This window comes from Ursus americanus, chromosome 2, assembly GCF_024610735.1.
Source record: "Ursus americanus isolate L20-20 chromosome 2, mUrsAme1.1.p, whole genome shotgun sequence".
Lineage (NCBI taxonomy): Eukaryota > Metazoa > Chordata > Mammalia > Carnivora > Ursidae > Ursus > Ursus americanus.
The window spans coordinates 38602886-38614933 of NC_142128.1; the positions used below are offsets into that span (position 1 = coordinate 38602886).

At 61.3% G+C, this 12048-nt stretch overlaps 2 protein-coding genes across 3 annotated transcripts; one reads left to right on the forward strand and one right to left on the reverse strand.

Annotated features, from left to right (window-relative positions):
- Positions 1-863: 863 nt before the first annotated feature.
- Positions 864-8634, forward strand: ECI1 (enoyl-CoA delta isomerase 1). 2 transcript variants are annotated; one of them, XM_045784768.2, is made up of 7 exons: positions 864-1021; positions 1115-1222; positions 3409-3539; positions 5662-5808; positions 6817-6938; positions 7024-7202; positions 8372-8634. In XM_045784768.2, the coding sequence occupies exons 1-7, from the start codon at positions 970-972 to the stop codon at positions 8536-8538; spliced, it is 906 nt and encodes a 301-aa protein (XP_045640724.1). In that variant the 5' UTR covers positions 864-969; the 3' UTR covers positions 8539-8634. The 2 variants fall into 2 exon arrangements, with proteins under 2 accessions (XP_045640724.1, XP_045640725.1); XM_045784769.2 differs by having other exon boundaries at positions 3412-3539.
- Positions 8635-9892: 1258 nt separating this feature from the next.
- Positions 9893-11795, reverse strand: DNASE1L2 (deoxyribonuclease 1 like 2). The gene is made up of 7 exons (XM_045784758.2): positions 11652-11795; positions 11472-11560; positions 11281-11364; positions 11100-11200; positions 10896-11008; positions 10528-10779; positions 9893-10208 (listed from the first exon to the last, which is right to left on the reverse strand). Exons 1-7 carry the CDS (start codon positions 11793-11795, stop codon positions 10155-10157), a joined length of 837 nt encoding a protein of 278 aa, XP_045640714.1. The 3' UTR covers positions 9893-10154.
- Between the last annotated feature and the right edge of the window lie 253 nt (positions 11796-12048).

Sequence of the window (12048 nt, forward strand, 5' to 3'; positions counted from 1 at the left end):
GTGTGCTCCCAGGAGCTTCGAGTTCTGCCTGACCAGACACGTGGGCGTGGTGTGCTGCTGCTGTTAGGCAGCCATGGCTGTTCTGCCACTTAGCCATGCTTTTGTGTTGCCGGGAAGATGCGGAAACACACCAGACATTAAAAAGTAAAATCTCAGTCACCCAGTGTGCAGACTGGATGGTCAGAGCAAGGCCGTGTCCTGCCAGGTAGCACATAGGCTTCCTCTCCTCCCAGCTCATCCTGCTGCCTGGCCAGGGGACACCTGCCTTTCTCCTTGGAGAACCTGCCAGGATCTCCTTGTGGGATGGAGCAAACAAACACCTGTTCCCTTTCGGCTTCTGCAGTCCTGCCAGGAGTGTGGGCACCTGCCGCCCAGCTTCGGAAGGGGAAGGTAGATGCGCTGCTCTTAGTCCATCTTGCCTGCCGCATCTACCAGCTTGATTCCCGTGCCCCCTCTGCAGCCTTGGGCTGGAGGCTGAGCTCAGGCGGGAGGCAACCCTGTGGTCGCCCGCATCTTAGTACTCCAGTCTCTGTGGGTGCAGAGTTGGAGAAACGGCCCTTGGTGTCATCTGGTCGCCTTTGCTGCTCAGGTGCCGGGATAGCTGGGCTTCCCCCAAACTCCCTTATCACCGCCGATGCTCAAAACCCTCTCCAGGACTCCGTGCAGCCCGCCCCGGTCCCAGCAGTCCTGCCCGAGTGACCTGATCTTAGCTTGGGCCGGTGGACAGCCGGGGAAGCGTGCTAACTTCCCATCGCGCCGCTGCGTGGAGGCGGAGCACGGTGTCCGCTGGCGGTCAGTGGGGACGAGCCTGTCCGGGCAGCGGCCCACACCCGCCTGCCGACCTTGGCCTCAGCGTCGCCCCGCAGCCCGGACACCGAGCGAGCGAAGTGGGGCGGGGCTTCCAGAGCAGGGCCTCTGGGAGGAGCAGGCCGTAGGGGCCGGGCGGGACGTGGACCTGGGCGGGTCAAGATGGCGCTGACCGTGGGACTGCGCCCCCTGACGCGTGCCTTGCTTCGACCCTGTGCGTGAATCGGGGGGCGGGGGTGCTCGGGGGGGCCGCAGCCAGCGGGAGGGGCGGTGGCGAAGCTAACAGGCCTCGCGCTGTCGTTCGCAGGGGCTCGGGTCCCCGGCGCGGCCCTCGGGAGGCCGGCGGCCGGCAGCGGGGACGGCGTGCGGTGCTTCGGGAGCCCGCGGGTGCTGGTGGAGCCGGACCCGGCCGCAGGTAAGCGCGCCCGGGGCCGCAGGTCGGGGCCGGCGCGGGGCAGCCTGCCGCTCAGCGCCCTGCAGCCGCGCGGGGCGGGGAGGGCGCAGTCCCAGGGTTCCGCGCTGTGCTCGGACTCTTGTTCCCGGCTCCCGGGAGCCTCCGCATGGTCGAAGGCCGAGGTAAAGCCCGGTAGGGAAGACCATTTCTTTTGGATTCAGAGCTTAAGGGTCATCAGTCTAGGGGGTTTAAGTGCGGTTTTTCCCCAGTTTTTAGAGAGAGCGTGCGCACAAGCGGGCGGCGGGGGACACGGGGTGTAGAGGGGGAGAGAATCCCAAACCCGCTCCCCGCTGAGCTCAATCCCACCACTCGGAGATCATGATCATGATCCGAGCGAAACCAAGAGTCCTACGCTCAACCGACTGAGCCATCCAGGCGCCCCTCCCCCAACTCACTGTGAAGGTTCAAAGGTTTTGGTCTGTAGTTCGAGGGGTATGCCCCTTTATCTAAACTATTAAATTGGAAATTGAAGGGCGCCTGGGTGGCTCAGTTGGTTAAGCGTCTGCCTTCTGCTCAGCGTCCTGGGATGGAGCCTGTGTTGGGCTCCTTGCTCAGTGGGGAGCCTGCTTCTCCCTCTGCCCCTCCCCCTGCTTGTGCCCCCTCTCTCTCTCTGTGTCAAAAAAAAACCTAAAAAAAAAAAAAAAAAAGAAGTTGAAAATAATTGGAAGTATTTTGGAATAAAGTATTTTAGTTTTGTTTTTTTTTTTTAATACTCCAACAGGGCACAGAACCTACCAGGTATTTTACTAATTAAAGCCAGGAGCCACAGTGCAGTCACTGCTAACCAACCCCCAGTACCCATCAGAGCACCTCTTAAATCTCTGCAAAGGGGACAGAAGAGGTAGAAAAAGCACTGTGTGCTTTTTGATAGAGGCCTGTTGCTGTGCGTGGGACGCCAGGTTACAGCCTCAGCCCCTCTCCCTGCACCAGGCACCCAAGTCTACCTGCCCCAGGGCAAGGATGGGACTGCTTACCCCATGACATCCAGGTTCACCCAGAGTCCTTTTTGTTAACTCATGTTCACCTTTGGCCTATTTACCTTTCCCTCAGGGCCCTTGATTCTTCTGGACCAGGCCCTGTAAAAATCCAGTCAGCCTCAGAAGCTTCACTCTGAACCAAGCCCAGAAGCTTGCTTCTGGAAATGTTGATTGCATACAAACATGCCAGTAGCCAGTTAATAAGTTCTTCTTTCTCATAAATCAGAGGTCTCCAAAGAGCTCATTTGCCTTCAGGACTTAGTTGTCCCCCCTAGAGAACCGTGTTGACCATCCAGAGGTTTCTAAGGTCCTGACCAAAGAAACGTACCCTAAGTGAATGGTGGCATTTCTGCAGCTTTTGGGGCCTGTCCTCAGGCAGGCAGTGAGCACACGTGGCCCCAGCCAGCCCTGCCAGCATCCGCCTTTCCCCGGCCACTGGCAGGACGATTGAGTGCATGGGGAGAGTTTAAGAACATCAGGCCGCAAGTGTTTGTAGCCTCTGTCCTTAGGCAGGCGTGAACTCCCCAGGGGAGTTCCTCCTTGCACAGATGGTCTTTGAGTTTGCTCGCGCACTCCTCAAGAGGCTGAAGCCATTTCCTCCTCCCCTGGGGACGGAGCACTTGTAATCTGGGAGAAAAGGATCAACAAAACTTTGTGCACAAACGTTCATAGCAGCGTGTCCACAAGAGCCACGAGCTGGAACCAACCCAAGTGTCCCTCAGCACATGCGTGGCTGCACAGAACGTGGTCCCCATATTGCAGCTCGGGTCAGCCTAGAGACCATGGTGCTCGGAGAAAGAGGCCAGACAGGAAGGGTCACGGACTGGATGCTTCCCTTCATGTGAAACATCCAGAATGGACAAGTCCGTAGAGACAGAATGTAGACGAGCGTTGGCCAGGGGCCGGGGAAGGGTGGTGACCGCTGGTGGGCACAGGGTCCTCTTTTGGACAGACACGCTCAGCAACTAGATCGACGTGGTCGTGCGACACAGCGGGTACCTCATAGTCCTAAATTGTTCACTTTTAAATGGGGGGTTTACATTAGGTGGGTCTCACGTGCACTGGAAACACAAGACCCATGTGGCCGGCCGTGTCCAGGCTGAGGGTGCAGGCTGACTGGGTGTGCTTTTCCCGGACTGGCTGTGAGCGCACCCCTCTTCATGTTCACAGTAGGGGTCGCTGTGATGAAGATGAGGAACCCCCCAGTGAACAGCCTCAGCCTCGAGTTTCTGACAGAGCTGCTCATTAGCCTGGAGAAACTGGAGAACGACAAGACCTTCCGAGGCATCATCATCACATCGGTGGGTACTCATTACCTACCCGAGGTCGAAGTCCAAACTTGGGTGCCCTCTGAGTGTCACGTGTGTGCCATAGTGCCTCCATATTACAGAGACCGGTGAGAAGGTCTTGGTTCTGCCATCATCTAAGGCAGTCCCAGCTTCTTCCAGCCAGGGTTTGGAGTGTCCACTGGGCACGCACCTGCCTTCCTTAAACCCATGGGTTGTCCTGGTGTGGCCCGGTGTTGTCACAGCTCCGAACTCTCTGGGGCTCTAGGGCGGGCCTGACGTACACACCCAGTGGGTGCTGGGGAGCTGGGGCTTGCAGAGCAGAGCCCTGTGGAGGAGGGGGTTCTTTGGGGCTGCTCCCCGGGCTGGAGTTCTCCTGGGTGTGGGTGCTTGCGACACTTGCTGCTGACCTGCCTGGATGGGTTGCAGTCGCCTGGGAACTCTGTGCTCCAGATAATGTCTGAACACACTCCATGCAGGGTGCTGTTTCAGAGCGGGACATCTTCTCTCTTGTGCTCTGAAACCGAGAGAGGGACTTCTGTCCCTCGGCGACAAAGCGAGGGTCCCGCTGCCTCCCCGGCTTCAAAGTGGCACCGTCCTGGTGGAGGGGCACTGGCCTCTGTCCCTCAGAAGCCCACGTTCTCGCCAGGACTGTGTCATCTCCCCGTAAACGGGTCTGCATTGTGCCCTTGGCTGTGCGCCTACTGTGTACAGAGCAAAGGCCTGCCTGGGGCCCACAGCAGATGACGGTGGGTGCCGGGATGCTGGTGTGTTGGGGGGGCACGCAACACAGGGCCACGAAGAGGGCTCGCAGCATTCTCTCCTGGGGGTCCCTCTTCGCTTCTTCCAGCTGCTGGTGGGTCCTGGTGCTCCTATGATTGTGCATGGGTCACATCAGCAAAGACCCTGTTTCCAAAAATAGTCACGTTCATAGGTCCTGGGGGGGTAAAGGTGGGACTGCGTCTTTTCCCAAGACACAGTTTGGCCCCTGCAGACCTGTTGCTGAATCTCAGACATCTCACCCTGTCTAGTCAGGGTGCAGAGCACGTCCCCCGCCAGGAGGACGGCGGTTTCCGTCCCAGCCGCAACAGCGTTCTTTGCCCTTGCTTTCCTCGAGTGCTAGGACCGGAGGCAAGCTTCTGTGCGGACAGGCTGGATCAGGGGGAGGGGTCCTCGGTGGGGGTGGGGAAGTGTAAGGAAAAAGGCAGAAATGCTGGATGTGCTCAGAGCAGGAGTAGCTCTGCCCCCGCAGCTGCTGTCCCCCCCCCCCCCAGCGCAGGGGTGGCCCGTGAGAGGCAGCACACCTGGGTGGCCTTTTTGGGCCACGGAGGATCATGGGTCAGCCACCAGGGGCGGCGCACGCGCAGGGACGCGGGAGCAACGAGGAATCACATCCTGCGCCCTGCACACAACCTGCTCCTCACTTAGTATGAGGATGTGGGGACGTTGCCTGTGACTGTCCCGTACTTTGCATGTCCCCTCTCCACAGAGACACAGGTGGCTGTCGGCCGTGGTTTGTGGATCTGTAACAGGACGCGCCCGGCACCCCAGCCCTGGACGCGCTCTGGCAATGGGAGCGTCTCGTTCTTGTTTGCTTAGGGACATCGTGACGCCACTCGGGAGCCCCACGTGTGGGCTTTTCCCATGATGGCTGCTTGGTCACCCTACTGCCCCCACCCCCACGACGGTCTGCCTTCCGGGCCAGCAGTTCTTAGCTGGAAAGCACCAGCATGTGGCCATCCTCTCTCCCAGCTGTCACTGCTCTTGTGTGTTTGCTTTCCTCCCTCTGATGGCTGTGTCATGACCCAGGACATCTGCGCAGGACACATGCTTTCTCGGCCACCCCCCAGGCTTGTGTCTCGTGCGTGACAGCCCGGGGCGGAGATCTGGCTTCTCGGCTCATCGCGGTCCCGTCCTTGCTTTGCCGTGTTCCAGCAGCAGCACCGCCCAGCCTGGCACCTGCAGCTGGCTCGACCTTGGGGGAGATCAGAATATGTGCCCCAAGGCCCCAGCCCCGGCTCCCCACCACTGGGAACACGACCCCGGCCCCACCGCCTCTGGAGTTCCCCGGGCCCTGGGGACCTACTGCTGGCAGGGGGTGGACCCTGACAGGGCCCGTGGCTCCTTCGCCCCCCAGGACTGCCCCGGGATCTTCTCCGCTGGCCTGGACCTGCTGGAGATGTACGGGCGGGACCCCGCGCACTGCGCCGAGTACTGGAAGGCGGTGCAGGAGCTGTGGCTACGAGTCTACCTGTCCAACCTGGTGGTGATCGGTGCCATCAACGTGAGTGTCCCCCTGCCTGAGCCGCCTCACTGCCTCACTGGGCCCCGGGTGGGGGAGCAAGATGGGGCCCTGCCCTCGGGAAGGGTGGGGGGGACCCTCAGAGGTACACAGGTCAGCATGCCTTTGTGGACCCGCGTGACCAGGTGACAAGGGCAGGGGCAGGGCCCAGCAAGAGGGCTGGATGGGGAGGGGGCACAAGGAGGGGGTCAGATTCACCTCTGGAAATACCGCTTTGGCCTGGCCTGGGGAATGCGGGGGCTGCTAAGGCTCAGGAAGCCCTGTGTCTGACGACACGGTGGGGACCCCCCCCTCCCCAGTAAGGTGCCAGAAGGGTCTGAACCAGGGGATGGCAGGGTGGCGAGAGTCGGGGAGACGCCACAGGCTGCGTGTCAGTGGGCGGCAGGGTGCCATCTCTGAGGCCGTGGGGTGCGTGACGTGAGGGCAGTGTGAGTCTGGGGTTCCTGGGACGCCCTGCTGGGGATGGAGATGGGTCTTGTGGGGCAGTACCCGTCATGGCAGCTTCAGCTAAATACTGGTTAGTGTTTTAGCATCCCCAGCAAAAGCTGTGAGAAGAGGGGCGCCTGGGTGGCACAGCGGTTGGGCGTCTGCCTTCGGCTCAGGGCGTGATCCCGGCGTTATGGGATCGAGCCCCACATCAGGCTCCTCCGCTATGAGCCTGCTTCTTCCTCTCCCACTCCCCCTGCTTGTGTTCCCTCTCTCGCTGGCTGTCTCTCTCTGTCAAATAAATAAATAAAATCTTTAAAAAAAAAAAAGCTGTGAAAAGAAAGGCGGCTTGTGACCCCCACAGGAAGGTTCCAGGCAGAGTGATTTTCTGGCCCCCAAGAGCCGCTGGCCAAGCCCAAGTCCCCATCGTGCACACCCAGCCCAGCCAGTGTGGGTGCAGCACTGTTGAGGGGCGCCTTCCTTGGGACCTGGCTCTCTGGAATCCATTCAGACCCCCACACACACGGCAGCACGCAAAGCCAGGTGGCGTCTCTTCCCCTGCAGGGCATCAGCCCAGCCGGAGGCTGCCTGTTGTCCCTCTCCTGCGACTACCGGGTCCTGGCTAACAACCCCAAGTACGCCATAGGGCTGAACGAGACTCTGCTGGGCATCATCGCCCCCTTCTGGTAAGGCTGGGGCTGCACCCGCTCTCTCCTCCCCTGGGGCCAAACCTATCCTGGGAGCCCCCAGCGAGTGGATGTGTCATTCCAGGTTCAAAGACGTGCTGGTGAACACCATTGGGCACCGCGCCGCAGAGCGCGCCCTACAGCTGGGCTTCCTTTTCCCGCCCTCAGACGCCCTCCAGGTGGGCATTGTGGACCAGGTCGTCCCCGAGGACCAGGTGCAGAGCACGGCACGGTCAGTCATGGCCCAGTGGCTGGCCATTCCAGGTGAGGAGCACAGGGAGGGGCCGGGACTGGCGGCAGACACAGCCAGCACCCCCCACAGCCTGATGCTCCTGGTGAGAGCAGAGGGTTCTGGAAGGGGGCTGTGTGCACGTCAGGAACGTATTGCCGACTGACTTATTCCTGGGGCCACTGCAACAAAATACCACACAGTTGGGGTGTGCGGTGCCTAAAACCACAAAAGTGCATTGTCTCCGAGTCTGCAGGCCAGGAGTCCAAAATCAAGGTTTGGGCAGGGCCGACGGGCTCCCCCCAGAGGCTCTAGGGGAGGCTCCTTCCTGTGTCGTCCAGCCTCTGGCGGCTCAAACACTCCTTGGCCTGTAGATGCATCACGCTGGTCTGCTTTCCCTCCATGTGGCCTTCTTGCGTGTCTGTCTCCAGTCTCCCCTCTTCCTTTCTCTGGTCAGGACACTCATTGTTGGATTTGGGGCCCACCCAAAATCCAAGATAATCTCATCCTAACTTCATCTGCAGAAACCCTTTTCCAAATACGGCCCCATGCACAGAATCTAGGGCTTGGTTAGGTCCACTCTTCAACCCACTACACAGACCATTGGCAACGGGCCGTGCATCTGTTTACAGAAATTGGGCTGGTTAATATCCACCATGATGGAGACCAGGGATCAGCAGAGCGTCTCTAAAGAGCCAGGTGGATGGTCGGCTCTGTGGGTCCCTCGGGCTCGGCCACGTGGCGGTGCTGGAGCACGAGGGCAACCGAGAGAGTTGTGACCCAGCGAGCGTGTGTGTGTGTGCAATGAAACAGTCCGCTGGTACTTAAATTGCGTATAATTTTCGCATGTCACAAAACGTCTTTTTTTCAATTCCATAACAATGTAAAAACTGTTCTTAGCTCCCTGGCTGTAGGGGGGCCAGGTTCGCTGACTTAATTGTGCTGTGAACGAGTACGTAGTGATGTGAAAATATCCCCGTAATATTGGGGACTGAAAAGGACGGGGTAAGAGGCAGTTTTCACAGTGTCATCCGCTCTGCTTCTAAAAGAAATTGGTAGGCAGTGGGGAATGGGTGATTTTCATTTTGCTTGTTTACTTGTGTGTTCAAGTTTCCTACCAGAGTTTCTGCAGGAACTCTCTTGGAGAGGTTGGGAGTGATGCCACGTGTCGGGTGGGTTTTCACACTCGGGCCCTTTTCTGTAGACCACGCCCGACAGCTGACCAAGAACCTGGTGCGCAAGCCCACAGCCGACCGCCTGCTCCAGCAGCGTGATGCGGACATCCAGAACTTTGTCCGCTTCATCTCCAGAGACTCCATCCAGAAGTCCCTGCATGTGTACTTAGAAAAGCTCAAACAGAAGAAAGGCTAAGTGCTGGGCTGCCTTCATGGGGCTGGGGCCGGACGCACCCTCCCGGGAGCCCTCTGATTCCGAGGGGTTTTAAACAAGCTCTTTTCCAATGTAGAAGTACTTTCAGCTACTCATTTTGCTGATCTTCTTAGAAGGCCCTGTTCCCTGTAGCCAGTGTCCCAGGAGCCCACTGCCCCACGAGCGCCTTTTCTTCCTGGCAGGGGGGCAGGGCCTCAGTTTGGGAATCCTGAACCAGCAGGCTGGCCGTTCTGGGTCTCGGTGACATTCGCTGCTGAGCGTCCCCTTTGCCAGAGCAGAAGTGAGAACAAAGTCCTTGTGTTGTCCCATCCCTAGCTACCCAGCTGCCTGACTGCTGGGGGCATGCCCCCTGGTCACAGGCCAGTGACCCACAAGGACCTCCCCCAGAGGAAAGCCCTTTGGCCACCACATCTGCCCACTGAGACAGAGGGGCCATGCTTGTCCAGAGACTGGGGGGCTTGAGGAGGGGTACGGGAGGCAGTACAGGTGAGTCTGTCTGCACTGCAGGAGCCCCAGTCCTCCTTCAGAAAGATCACACCAGAAAACTTGTCCAGACTCTTGAAACAAAGGTTTTTCCTCCATACAGTTCAGGCCAGTTCCCAGACCCACCAAATGGAGTTGTTTCCAAAACCAGAAACCTCACTGGGCCCCTGTACCCCCAGTTCTGTTCCTTCCCAATCCTCAGGTGATGGACTTCCCTGGGACACAGGGCATGGTTCTCCCTGACAAACCCTTGCCAGCCCGGGGCTCCTGAGAAGCAGCCTTCCCAGGGTGGCCCCATGGAAGAGGCAATGTGTACACGTGAGGTGTGTGGTCCCACCTGCCTGAGCTGCGTGAGGAGTCCAGCCTGCTCACCACTGAAGGGCTCCCTAGGTGTCCCAGGGCCACCCACTGGCTGGGCGGCCTGGGGCTCCTGACTGCCTGCTCCCTGCACTACTGGGCAGGGCAGGGACCCCTGATACACTCAAGTGTCTGCAAGGTCTGCAGGACCCAGGAAGCGAGGGGCAGGGGGGACATCAGGGACTGGGAGGTCGGCCTTGCACGTCGGCATCGAAGCTGTGTGTTTATCCCCAGCTGCACTCAGCACGTGTTCTTGGAAGCATTTGCAGTTGGCACAAAGCACAAGTTTCCACTGGAAAGCACGGGAGCGGCATTCTGGGGCCAGCCTGGTCTAGAGGGCATCCGTTCCCAGCAGGGAGTCAAAGGGGCAGGCCGGGCCATCCCTGTCCCCTAGAGGGCGGGGACCCAGGACCCCACTGGGCTGCAGGACCAAAGTTTGGGCCTCAGAGGAGTTGAATCCTAAGAAAGGACACGGAAGCCTGGACGCCGACCAGTGTGTGGTCCTGGCTGAGTGCTGGCCCGTGTTTATTGAGCACCGCCTTGTGCCCGGCACTCTACCACCCTGCGAGGTAGATGGCATAGCCCGCCACACAGACGGGCAAACAGACCGCGTGTTCCCGTGATCTGTGGTAGCCACTTGTCCAGCCAACCATGCCCGGCTGCCTTGCTGGGGGCTGGCCAGCCACCCAGGAGCCCCGCAGGGCTGTTCTCCTGGCCTGAGTCTGGAAGCAGCATCCCTGACCGGGCCTTGAGGGTTTTCAGTGGGACTTCAGGGTCACCTCCACAGGAAAATGATCACTGATGGCGAGAGCCTGGAGGGAGAGAGGTGGAGCCTGAGCAGCCCCGCCGGGCAGCCTGTCCTGGGACTCCACCGTGGAAAACGACCACTGCCCGCACCCCCGCTTGGGCCAGGGATGGAGCCCGCTGGGGCTCCACGAACCACTGCGCAGCCTGCAGGTGGGCTGGGGCCCGGACTGGAGACCCCACCCGAGAAGAGGCCAAGGGCGTCTTCCGCCATCCCATGCGATCCTTTCAGCCAGAACCCAGCCTCTAAGGGCGCTCTGTTCAGAAGCGCTGGCGCGGGGAGGGGTGTGGCTCCGGCCCTCACCCGCCTTCCCTGCGCGCACTCGCCTGAGCCTGGTCCAGGCCGAACTCCTCCTGGAAGTCGTGCACGGCGGCCGACTGGGGCTTGAGGCTCCTGCGCAGGCGGGCGCCGCACGCCACGATGCGGTCGTAGGCGCAGTCCGAGTTGCCCACGGTGGTGTCAGCGCTGTCGGGGATGAGCCACTTGAAGACCTCGCTGCTGCGCAGGCGGACAGACGGCCAGTCGCGCTCCCGCACGTAGTTGCAGTCAGCGTTGAAGTCGCCCAGGAACAGCAGGTCCTGCGGGGGCCGCGGAGCCGGGGCTGAGCCCGTGCGCGCCCCCGCACCCCCCACCCGCACGGGCACCGCCAACCCCCCGCACGCGCGCACGGGACCGGGACTGGGACGGGGCTTACGTCCGTGCCCCACTTGTCGATCACGTCCAGGTACACGTCGTAGAGAGCGTCGATCTCCGATACGGCCCGGTGCGGCGCCGCGTGCAGCGGGATGAGCACGAACTCCCCCGCAGCTGCGGGAGGCACGGGTCAGAGGCAAGAAGCGGGGACGGGGGGGAGGGGGAGCGGCGGCGCCCGCGGGGAGTTGGCGGGGGGGAACCTCACCCGAGCCGGGGGCTGAGAACTTGACCACGAAAGGCTCACGGCTGAAGGCGTCCTCCAGGTCCGGGTACTGGTACGTGTCCACGACCGACACCGCGTCCTTCCTGGGGGAAGCAGGCAGGCGGACGCGCTTAGCCGGCCCCCTCCCGCCCCGCGCGCCAGGGCTCCGCGGCCCCGCCCTCACCTGTAGACGAACAGGTACATTTCCTTGTACTGGTCCCGACCCAGGGGCTCGCTGCTCACGAAGCTGTACTCGTGCCTGGACACGCTGCGGAGACACGGGCCAGGCCCGGGGTCAAGGCACGGGACCGGCCTCCGCGATCTGGGCCTGGGGTCAGAACGCTGGGCCCTGTCCACCCGCCCGCCTCCCCGCACCTGTTGATCTGCTCCATGAGCGCGGACACGGCGCTCAGGTCCGGGTCTCGCACCTCCTGCACCAGCGTGATGTCATAGCCAGCCAGGATCTGGGGGAGGGGCCGGCAGGTGCAGGGTCACGCGCGGCAGATTCACCCGGGGAAGCCCCGCTGCGGCCCCGCCCCCGGTCCCGGGCCTCACTTGCGCGATGACGCCTCCGCAGGCCGGGTCCGACACTTTGCTGTCGCCGAAGCTCTGGATGTTGAAGGCTCCGACGCGCAGCGCCGCGGCCCCGGCGGCCCCCAGGGCCCAGAGCGCGGCCAGCAGGACCCGGGGCCCACCCATGGCGCAGAGCGGGCGGGCTGGAGGGACAGACACGTTCCTGAGCGCGGACTTGGAGTCAGACACACCAAGTCACCCCTGTCCGCCCCAGCCGCGGGGTCCAAGGCGCATCCTTCCCCTGCGTCCCAGCGTCTCCCGGGTGGTGCACTAGGCTTACCATGGCCATTCTACTCCTTGGGGGAAACTGAGGCCCAAATACAGGGGCCCCATCCCCCTCAGGGCCCCTGGTCAGCCCAGGCCCTGGACTCACCTGGGA